The 11,755-nt window shown below is 40.9% G+C and overlaps 1 protein-coding gene across 1 annotated transcript; it reads left to right on the top strand.

Annotated features, from left to right (window-relative positions):
- The first annotated feature begins 234 nt into the window (after positions 1 to 234).
- LOC138112436 (beta-microseminoprotein-like) lies at positions 235 to 11,254 on the top strand. The gene is made up of 4 exons (XM_069019552.1): positions 235 to 331; positions 8,641 to 8,749; positions 9,980 to 10,085; positions 10,789 to 11,254. The coding sequence occupies exons 1-4, from the start codon at positions 320 to 322 to the stop codon at positions 10,916 to 10,918; spliced, it is 357 nt and encodes a 118-aa protein (XP_068875653.1). The 5' UTR covers positions 235 to 319; the 3' UTR covers positions 10,919 to 11,254.
- Positions 11,255 to 11,755: the final 501 nt, after the last annotated feature.

Consider the following 11,755-nt stretch of genomic DNA (forward strand, 5'->3'; position numbering starts at 1 on the left):
CAAATAACTGAGTATGGTTGCAGCAATATTATTGCTGTTGGTGGTAGGTTGCTATTGCTATTCCAGCACGTAGAGCTCATTCAGGAGTTGACAGAATAAAACCCCAATCCTTGTACTTTACTATTGCCTGGGAGAACATTTTCAGGAAAGCTGAAATAATTCTTCAACTCTTCAGCTTTTAGGTGAAGGCTTAAAGAACATGTTCTGTTTTGGTGCTGTCTTATGCAGGCTGTATGCTGAATGGAAAACTGTATCCCTTTGGACCCATTGAGAGGACAGAAGATTGCTACAGATGCAGCTGCAGTCAAACTGAAATGAAATGCTGTTCCCTGTAAGTTTGAACTTCTTGGTACCATCACTGCCTGTAGGATGACCACAGCTTTCCATTGCTGGGGATAAGTGAGTTTGTAAGGGCACAAGAGAGCCTTTTCTCACCCATGTCACAGAGCTAGTGAAAGCCCTCAGCTAACATTTGCTTTCTCTTTGCCACTGACAGCTTCTTTACTCCTGTTGCTTATGACAAAAAGAAATGTGTAATAATTGTCAACAGAAAGCACTGTGACTATGACGTGGTGCAGAAGGACGACCCCTCAAAGGAGTGTTTTGTCTATTCTCGTGTGGGCTAACACCTGCTCCAAACCTCTCTGCACTGTGGGATTCCTCTTCTTCCAACAGATGCTTTGCCATCACAGAGAAGCATGATGACATGGGAAAATCTCATAAAAGAGAGGACTTCAGTAGCTCACTTCTAATCTCCTAATTGTTCTAATTCAGCTTATAAAATGCATAATCATATAAATTGTCTCATTTCTATCAAAAGGTCATATTCATGTTCTTAATACTAGTTGTTAAGACTTTGTGTTTTAAGTGATTTACAGTTCCTAAGTTAACTTTTAAATCAAGTAGGATTTCCTTCTACTAGTTTCCTTTTTTGGACCTGTATTTATTTATTTTTAAATTAGAGCCTTATTACCTGTAAAGTTCCAAGAGTTTTTGTAGAATCTGGGTGCCAGTTTTCTTTCAGATGAAGATGACTTTCTTAGTGCAAGAAGATTTCTGATTTGCTGAGAGCACCAGTAAAAGTGTGAATGACCAAAAAAAGAAATCTAGCACAGGCTTTAAATCTCATGAGAAAATATTCTTTAAGGTTATGGGACTGGGAAGAACCAACATATTTGATGGTTGTGATTAGCACATCCTTCCAAAAGTTATCTGTGCATGGGGAAGCCCATCTTCCACTGCAAGGGCACCTCGTCCACCACTTGTACTTGAAGCAGAATCTGAACAGCTCAACACAAACAAGAGCTGACCCTGGAGAAGAAAGAAAATTAATTCTGATGGGTTTACCAGGACAAGGAACATAGAGCCTTGGCCCAGAGGCTCCAGAGAACAGACTGTGTGAATTTACTGAGACCCAGAAAGTGCATATAGATCGATATTATTATATATAGACTATTGCATATAGTTTATAAAAATAGACTTTTTAGTGTCAATGTGCAATTGTATTGGTTTTCCTATTACCAGAGTACCTGGCAATACCGAAACTGCCTTTCCTCCCCTCAGCCCCCCCTTCCCTCAATAAAACGAATTGAGCAATTATCTTCCTTGCTCTGAGTGGAGAAATGCTCAACAACACTGACACAGGTAATTTTTACTGGTTTGGGATTTTTTATTAATGATATTATCCATCTGCAGGAAAGCAGGCTAACACATCTCTCATCCTCTGTTTTGAGCTCTTTTCATTATTTATGTACCACTAAAAATTAATGAAATGTGTAGGGCAGGAACAGGGGGATACCAGTTCTGTTTTCCATCATTCACGGCAATGAGACTAAAGAAAAACTTGTTGAATTTTGGTAACTTCTCAGAAACCCCAACAGAACTTCCTCTCCAAATGAGAAATATTTTTGTGTTGGTAAGACACTGGAGAATAAGTTTTTGGCATTTTTATATCCACAGGTTATACCATACAAAATCCCCTTAGAAGCAACCCATTATTGTCAGAGTAAGTCCAAATTTCAGATTCTTAAGATTTTATAGCACTCAATCTGTTGACATGTATATGATCAGAGAAACATGGCAATACCACAAATGTATTTAATCTGAAGCATATTTCACATTTCAAGGATTTCAAAAATAAAATGCTAGCTGTCATTTTTTGCAAAAACTTACATGAAATTTGTTGCATTTTCTACACCCTTTCAGGTGGCCATTCCTTTTTGCTTTCTCAAAGAGGGGGAGAGCAATTCTCCTGGCTCAAGTTTGCTGTCAGAAAGTGATAAATTACTTTCAAGAAATATTCCAAGACATCGTGGGCGTTTTACTGCAGGGTTTCCTGGGCTTACTTCTTCACACGACTGCATAGTGCATACTGTTATTACAAACTAAACAGCTCAAGTTTAATTGTTGCCTTTGCCAGACAGCAGGGCAGCTTCAGCTGAATCTTGGCCTCACTGGAGAGGGGGGAGCCGGGCCACGCTGTCTGCACGCAGCAGGGATTGGGGGGGGCCCATGGGTGGAGCAGGGCCCATCGGCTCCAGGATGGCTGTGTCCTGACCTGGGCCCGGCCCAAGAAGGTCCTGGCAGGGCTGCTGGGTCCCACATGGGCCCAGCCCAGTTACCAGTCCTCTGGCTGGAAGCAAGAGTGAGAGCTTCCCGGGGTTTGTCCATTCTTAAATGTGGATCACAGAGGCGGTCAAAATTCTAAGTGGCTTAAAAAATTGTCAATATTCAAACTAGCCAGTTGATAGGTTCTGTTAGGTCACAGAGGAAGCTGTAAGCATCTCTTTGCAGGAAAATCCAGAGCTATGCTTGCTAACCCATGACAGTAATTCTGGTGAAACCTGTCAGAGATGCAAGTCACAAAATCTCTCTTGGTGTTCTGTTCTAGTTGCTGCCCATCTCAGTCAGACAGGAAGGGTGTAGGACAAGAAATGGCAGGAAGCAGGATTTTCCACGTTACAGTGGAAAACAGCAAAGAAAAAAAAGAGGTTCCAAAAGCCAAGATATCTTTTGGATTTGGCTGAAGCATTCTGTGGTTGCTCTCCCCATCCCAGTCTGTTCTGAGTCCTGCAGCAATAACTTCCAACCATGGCTTCTAGTCTTCATGGAATCAGTAACTAACAGGTTTAGAAAATGGAGAAAAGCCCATGCTCTCTAAAGAGAGCTGAAGTACATTGTAGGTGGGATATACACAAAATTAACTGAATTTCCCTAGAAATAAGTCCAAAGGATGCTGAACTAAGTAACTGGTGGTATAAAATTGAGGTTAAGCCTCCTTTCATTTTGTGCACGCATGTGCAGTTTGTGTTCAAGATGAAAGACCAGATAAATTTGCTACCACTTGGAGGACCAAAGGCATGCTTCCAGTGCCAATGTGGCCAGAGCAGGGTCCACTGTTGCGCCGTGTAAGTTCCACAAAACCAGAGGCACTAGTGGATGGAACTACAGCAATGCTCCCACCTGCCACCCTTCCTATAGCTAATTCCTTAAGTCACGGCTCCACAAAAAGTTTTTCATATACATATGGTCTTCATTTGCTTAATCAGCTGCAGGATCAAGATAAAAAGCTGTGTTTGGAGTCACTGTGGGTTTTTTAATTTGTGGAATAAACTTTTCTGTCATTTTTCTGGTTCACTGAAGATTTCTAAGATCTTTTTGTTACTACATACCTTGAAATGGAAGTTGGAAGTGCAGGATATTTGGCATTTCCCATAAGCTGGAGATACCTTTTTGGCTGAATCTGCCACTCCTATTCATTTTGATTTACTGCCTCTGGACTTTTGTTCTTGCTGGCACAGCATCTGTGGCCACCTCCCTCAGTTCTACCCACACTTCAGAGATGGGGGTCTCCTCATTACAAACATGGCCTGGCATTTGTGGCTGGCTCTTTAGGTATTTTTGTCTGTCTCTGTGTCCCTTGCTTAGCACTGATGCTTCATCCTGGGATCATGATCTGACAGGATTTTCCAGGCTAGCTGAGAAATTATCCCATGTTTTAAAAAGGCATTTGCACCAATATAAAAAATTAAGTGTTTCTCATCCCGCTGAGACTGCATTGAATTAAAACTGAAATTGGACTCATAGATGGGGGCTTGGCTGCATATGGAAGAAGACTGGTGTGTTCAGATGAGAGAATAAATGATATTATTGTCTCAAGCTTGGGTGTCCCATCTTGAATTGTGATCTCAATTCAAATTTCTTCTCTGCCACCTGTTACCTGGGACAAATCACTTGCACTGCCTGTATACCTTGCTATAAAAGTAATATAATTCTTTGATAATTCCTATGCTGGGAGAGATCTGAGGGCAAAGGCTTTGAGGATTGTGGGTATATAAACCTCAGACTTAAGAAAAGTGTCCCCACCAAGATAAAACTTCCTTCTACCACCTTTACAATATGTTCTTGTGTAAACAGTGCACTGTATATTTTAGTGTTGTTTGCTTATGCCTTTCCTTAACACAGTTGTCCTTTCTCACACACAAATGTGACAGACTTTAATAAAGTAAAGCCAAAGTACATTATACATAGCATTGTCAGTTTAATGTCAGGAAGAGTTTATTTGTAAAATCATGTTTACTTATGATCTGTGAGCTGATATACCTCATGTTTCCCCTCTCAATAGTATTGATAATCAACTTCCATCTCAACTACTGGTTTAAGTGACTGGATACACAAACTGCTGTAATGTGTCCTGCACTTACTCTCCCACACAGAAAGCTGATCCCTCTCAAGAATGTGAGAGTAGTACTGAAATGGTGGCCTAAGAAACAATGTTCTTGGACTGCTTTCATTTTAGCACACCTCTTCTAGCTTTTAGCTGTCCATAGATACTAGCTGATTTATTGGGCTGTTTTAATAACATTATTGCTCTGAAATCATGCTGTATTTCTCTCTGTTGAGTGCCTTGCACTAAAACACACAGACAAACCCAGGCTGATCATCTTATACTGCTCTGATTATCTCTGTTGTTATCAGTGAGATGCAACCAGAAACTCCAGCTGAAGAATGACTAGAGTAAAATAGTCTTGGAGACTTTCTTGAAGAAAGAAAGTCTCCAAGACTTCTGCCTGCCTTAGGAAGAAAGAGGATACTCTATCTATCAGCATAAGTGGAAAGGAGGCGTAGAAGTGGGCAGAGCAATGATATTCTTAGAATGATTTTAGTAAGAAATTAACTGGTTGGGAAGCCAATGTAAGAGTTCAACAGAGCTACACCTGTTAGAGATACCTGTTTCCCACCCAAGCAGGGCACCTATCATCCTATACATGAACAACATGAAGAAATGTAATGCTATGTGGGTCACAAATGACCCCAATAATCAATACATGAATGGACTATCTGCATAGAGTTTGCTGCTGTGAGTGGTTTCAGCACCACAGCATTTTGTTAAGGTTTCTCTGAATTCACAGATCATGCAAAAGGCTTCTTCATTGTCCCTTAACACTGCCCAGGCTGAGGCAGGTCACTGTCTGCTGTGGTCCAAAGAAAACTGCTTGCAAGTTCCCTCCATAGCTTGCATAGCTCTCTGCATCGCTTGCACCTAGAAAACGGGGAAGTCCTGCAATGGGAGCAGCTGAGCAGTCTGAAAAGTTGGGAAAGAAAACACACAAGCATGTTGGTTGGATTTTTAGTTTTAGCAGAGTTGAGCAACAAGTGCATCCTCTGTCACTCAACACCAACCCAGCAAGTTGTCTTTTCTTTCATTTTGGCTGTAACAAATTCCTTAAATTTCACTCCAGTACACCAGCATCACAAATTTCCATGTGGCTGGTAATTTTTATTCACATACAAGAACTGCTGCAGGGTGCCTGACAAGCAAAATATTGCATGCCAAGTACACAACACGCAAGAAGAAAAATAATTAAATAGCTCAGTAATTTTAACAGAATAAGTGTAGTGCAATTTAATGGTCCTTTTATTCCAAAATATCACGGAACATTTGTTCTGGATCACCTTTGAGGACATGGGGGAGCCAATACCTTGAGCAGGGTTCCGTGCTACTTCCCACAGTTTCATCAGCTAAGAGCAAACTGTTACTTCTCAGTACCTAAAGGTTATGAAGAGCCAGCATGCAAAGCTAGGGCACATCCTTAGGCATCCCACAGATGTACATCAATTAGGCAACATAGGAGCAGGACATGAGAAAGGAGACTGAACTCTCTCCATCTTCACTGCAACCATCACAAAAGGCAGCTTTGGCCTAGGATCAGAGTGTAATACTTTGCTATCCTATTGTGCCTTTCCCTCCTTTCATTGGAAAATGCACATGGTCTGAACACTGACAGTATCCCAAACCACAATGATGCTGTTCAATTGGCTTCAAAGGGGGTATGTGGGCTCTGTTGATTTCAATAAAGGAATTTCCAGGGCTGACATGTCCAGGATTAGGAGTCAAGGACATGCTAGTTATCATCCAGTTCAGGGCAGGGCATACATCAGCATTGCCAAGTCTAGCTTACAAGTGACAGGCTGACTGTGGCAGCTTTATCAAACCTATGAACAACTGCAAGCACTTCATTTCTTTTCTGTCATCCCAAAGAGTGATGGTCTAGTAACTGAAGAAAAACCAATTTATCCAACCTACTGAGCTGAAAGCCAGCTACAATGTCTCTGGGAGTAGTGGTCTCACTGTGACCTGCATTGCACTAATTCTGGCCTTCTCCCATGGGCTTCCTGAGCTAGCTCTCAACTCTGGAGTTTGGGTAGAAGACATGGAGTAGCCAACCCAACTTGGAGTTCAGCCTCTGCTCCTGGAACCACACAAGAAGTCACCACAATTACGCAGCCACAGTAATTAATTCAGGTATTGCAGCTGTGCAGCTCTGGTAATAAGGGATAGACATCATCACCAAGAAGGGCCACATAGGTTGAAATACTTGAACCTAGTGGGTGAAAGCTAAGCAAAAGGGGACCATACTGGACCTCTTTGCTATCAACTCACTGTCCTAAGCACTTGGAAAGTGTGTCTGCCCCTGACATATCCAGCCTCTGCAGAAAAGGGACAGTTTCTCACTGGCTATAAGAATTAAGAAATAGAATACAAAATGCCTATTTCTTCATAGAGGACCTGAGCATATGGACCTCCTACATGATGGAAAGCTGAACAAGGAAGAAAATGGTTATCTAGGACCCATTTTTTAAACCCTAGATAGTTCAAACTAAGCATGCAATTTTGTTGTGCATGACAATCATCATGTCTCTAATGGTTTTCTCAGGGCAAGTGAAAAATATTCCTTCTAAGCTTGAAAAGTGCTTCCTGTAACTGTCTCCCAAATCTGGTGTGGCACAAAAGCCACACCTATTTCTCCAGTGTCTGTTAGAACAAACCTTTCTTCCTGTATGTAATTGCCTCATCTTAATAATGTCCACCCCATGAGGTCATTTTGCAGAAACTTCATTGGTGCTAGGTCAGTTTGCTCAAGGGCTGTTATCACAAATTCCCTCTCTATATAAGTTCTTCGAGAAGATGAGCTTCGTACAGGCCATCTCCTTACTGGAAGTCTCATAATTGTGCAAGCATGGTGAGTCCTTACATCTTGTACTGTAAAAGAATGTGGTATGTTGCTATAGATTTTAAAGGAGTTTCTGTTGAATTTATCTCAGTACTTGGCAATCTAAGCAGCTTGGAGAATGTATAAATTCTGTGTTATGAGAGCAAGAGTCAAAGAGAGGCAAAGGCAGGTAAGAATTTGGGGGTGAAAAGTCTGGATAATATTTGAACACTTTGTTGAACTCAGAAAAAAGGTATCTTAATTTTTTTCTCCTGCCACTCTGTTGCAGTTTTGTGGGTTTTAACCTCTCTTCTTCAAAAGAAAATGATAGATTTGCCTCCTCTCATGCCTCAGGGATGACTTCCTTTTATAAGTCACCAGTCCTACTCTGGCCAAAACAACACACTTATGTACAGTATGTGTATGTGATTGTTTATTCCTCATCTACCTTTCTTCTCTTACCAAGATCTTCAGCTAATTCCATCCTAGAATTCTTGCAGTTATTTCCTTCATATCCCCAAAGGAAGTGCTTCAGAGATTTCAAACTAATATTGAAGGATAAGCTACTAGCTGAGAAACTTCAGCTGAACTTACAGAAAAAACCCACTGACAAAAGTCACAGAATATAGAATAATCTAGGTTGTAAGTGACACCTGCAAGTCAGGTACAGGGCCAAGACTTGAGTATTCAGCTTCAGCTAAAGTTATTTCATTTTTTCCTAATCCTTCAATATTAGGCTGAAACATTCTGTATTTCTTCAGACTGCAGTAAAGAAGTTTTTGCAACTATAAGTGAAGTTAGTGGAAGAAACAGTTGCTGACCAACCCTATAGAGAAAAAAAGGACAAGAAAAATTAATGGGAAGTGGAAAGGAATAGAACACACATTGTTCACAAACAGTATCTGGGTCTAGCAGTCAATGCTTGATTTTCACGGCTTGGAAAGACACATTTTTTCCCCTCCCACATAGTGCTCTGCCTCTGCTTCTTCAAAATGGCTCAGTATTCCTGATAAGTATGCTAAAGTGTCTAAAGTGCAAAAGAAAATTGGATTTTGATTTGAAACCACAATGTATTTTCCTGTTATTTATCATCAAGACATCTTAATAGGTACCTAAGGATTGATATGAATTCTGTTTTCTTGTTCAGAGCACCACCTTGGCATGCCTTCTTGCTCTTGCCGTCATCATGCCACTGTCTGATGCTTCTTGCATCCTTATGCCATTCAAGCCAGGGATGTCTAATGGTGTGGTTGTAGGTAAGACATCAACTGCCCTTGATTTGACAGACATCATCAGAATCACTGCTTGATTTGTCCATTCTGTGCAATTCGTCACAATTTAGAAATAAGTGAAATAGTGAAAAGGAATCAGTGGGAAATGGGAAGGAAATGGGGTATGGAGAGAGGGGAAATTGTAATATGTTACAAAAAGAACGGGTTATTTGGGGAGCTTCACACAGACCAAATTAGGAAAGATCTTTTTCCAGGGAAGTAGCATAGTTTTATTTTACCCATCTGCATGAAGTTGTAACTCATACTTTTACAATGAAATCTTATCTAGAAATCCAGAGAAGGGAGAAGGACCAGTATGTAAGCGTGTGTAGTCAGTATAAAACAGGAAACAGCTTTACAAGTATTCAGCACCACACCATTTACTCATGTCTTGTTTCTGTATCCAAAAGCAAATTCTTAAGAGCAGAAGGGCTGCATCCCTTGAGTCTGGATCTGCTCTTCCTGAACACAGCTAGTCTGTCAGTCTACAGATGAATGGAGCTACAGGAAAATAAGTTCCCAAAAGAGAAGCATGCTATTTTTTGGACACAACAAAAGCTGATGTGTGCCAATATGCAAAAATACCCTAAGTGCTCTAAAATACAGCTTTACCTGGGAAAGCCGATGCTACTACTTGAAGAAATGAGTTAACATTGCCAGAGAAACAGAACATTTATAGACAAAGACACAACCTAAAACCCCCACCACTCTCTTTTGTTCTGTTCTCAAAAAAATCCTGCTTTCCAGATCAGTTATTTAGGAGGTCTGTTCTGTGACTGCTGAACAGGAACTTTATATCCAATATTTTCTTTCTCCCTGCAGCTGAGGACCGTGAAAAGTTTTCTAGCCATATGTAGTCTTTCTTTAAATGAGGAGTCAACAAAAGATGGTGTTAATAAGCAGGAAAGTCAAAGCCTTTTTTAATCCTGTCCAGGTCTGTGTCTAGTTGTCTTTCTGCTGGGTACTCCAAATTCCATACTTGAAGATGAACAACTCTAGGAAACCTGCTAAGAACTACTGGAGATAGAGGGACACAGGTCACTCTTCTCCATGCATTAGGATAGCACACCCTGCTCTGTTGGGGAACCGCCGTGTTTGGCAGATAGGGATGTTAATGCAAAAAGCCAGCAACGATCCCACCCCTTTTGTACAGGCAACAGTGTTGTTAGTGCAATAGGTCTGACACTGAAATCTGCTCATACACTACATTTTCAGGTTGCCTTGACGAGGAAGGAAAGGTCCATGAATTTCATTCCAGCTGGAGGACTGACGACTGCAATGATTGCTCCTGTTACAGGGCTGGAATTAGCTGCTGCACTAGGTGAGTTCAGAGCAGCAGTGGGGGATTTCCTCTGCTGCCATGATACAGCACAAACCACTTCCCTTCAGACAGGAGTTCCTGAGAAATAATCATAACCCTTCTGTCACTCACTTCCTATCACAAAGTTATGCATTAATCCAACACCATCATCACTGAACATGCAAGACATTCTAGAGGTCGTGTTTAAGAAATAATTCTTGATTTAAAATAAAAGGAGAATTTAATTCTTCTCAGGTCTAAAACATCAGGCAAGTTACGGATTCAAGAGAGGACACATAGTTACTTAGGAAATTCTATTGATCCTAGTCCTTCCCAAAGCCACCCATTGCCCCAATTTCCTCTGAGAAGCAGCTCAAGATACATTTGCCTGTCTGTAATTTTTCCTATAGTGATACCCAACCACTCATGCAATGTTAGTTCCATACCGTGGGTGAAGAGAAAAAGCAGCGATATTGGAATAGTAAATAAACACAACAAACATCCCTTGGGTGTAAATCAGACCAGAAAGACCACAGCTCTCCCCTCATCCTGCTTAAGCAGCAGGCTAAGTAACATTTGAGCTGGGAGCTCTGTACGAGTTCCCTTTTCTGCTCCCAAAAGTCTCTTCAGTATAGCCTCTTCATATCAAAGGTGCAGATATCACCTGAAGTGGGAGCTGCTTACTTCTTGGTCTCATCACCTCTTTTTCTTTTCCCAATGACAGCTATATGACGCCAGTCAACTATGACAAAGAGAAATGTGAAAGCATTTTCAACAAGGAGACTTGCTCTTATAAAGTAGTGGAGAAAGATGATCACTCAAAAGAATGCCCAGTCCATTCATGGGTGGGGTAAGAGAAGAATGGTGGATTGAGGGGATATTTCCTTTTATTGTTTTAATGGTTCTTTCTCACAAATTCAAAAACACTTAAAATGCAGCTGTTGAGTGAAATCTACTCATAAACCCCAACATATAATGAAACTGAGTACCTGCTCTCAAAAAACTTCTTTGGTTTCACTGCCTTATGCTTCACCATGAAGAAAGAACTGACCTTTTCCTTCCTTGAGCGCAGACATTAAAGGTGACATTTTAAAGCATCCTCAGTAGCTGCTAATCTGTATTCTCTGGTCATGTTTCAGTGCCAAGGAGCATATTCTGTAATCTGTGCACAGTTGTATCTTAAAGCTAAAATAAAGTCCAACGAAGCATCAGAAATTCATGTGACTTATTTTCTTCCTTGAGGATGAAAACCAAAACAATTAAAATTCCAAAAGCAATGGGAAAAAAATGAAAATCTACTTAAAAATCTTTCTGAACACTGTGTTTTCTATGACAATGTTTTACATGATTAACTTTTGTCCAGTATGGCTCCCTGGAGACTAACCTACGGACTGCAAGACCTACCAGTTACCCAATGTAACCCAGTCCTGTTCTTCCATTACACTGACAGCATAGCAGATCCAGTCCTCAGCGTGAGCTTTGGGTAAAAGAAAGCATCCTTTATTCAGATTAATTCTTAAGAAATTAAAGGTTTTAAATGAGGCTATGGGCAGCATCGTGGCTGCATGGAGTGACTGATCTGTGCTGGGCTCAGACAGGGAAGCAGCTCAGCAAATCCGCAAACAGTAACTGAGAGAGGTACGCTTACCAGAATGAGCTCTCCTTTGGGGCATTGCTTCATAATCTTTATA

The sequence above is a fragment of the Aphelocoma coerulescens genome, chromosome 6, assembly GCF_041296385.1.
Source record: "Aphelocoma coerulescens isolate FSJ_1873_10779 chromosome 6, UR_Acoe_1.0, whole genome shotgun sequence".
Taxonomy (NCBI): domain Eukaryota; kingdom Metazoa; phylum Chordata; class Aves; order Passeriformes; family Corvidae; genus Aphelocoma; species Aphelocoma coerulescens.

What these genes read in the sequence shown, in the direction of transcription:
- LOC138112436 (XM_069019552.1), top strand. An exon ending in GTCTAATGGTGTGGTTGTAG is followed by an intron (nt 8,750 to 9,979) that starts GTAAGACATCAA and finishes CTACATTTTCAG; the next exon opens with GTTGCCTTGACGAGGAAGGA. An exon ending in GGAATTAGCTGCTGCACTAG is followed by an intron (nt 10,086 to 10,788) that starts GTGAGTTCAGAG and finishes TCCCAATGACAG; the next exon opens with CTATATGACGCCAGTCAACT.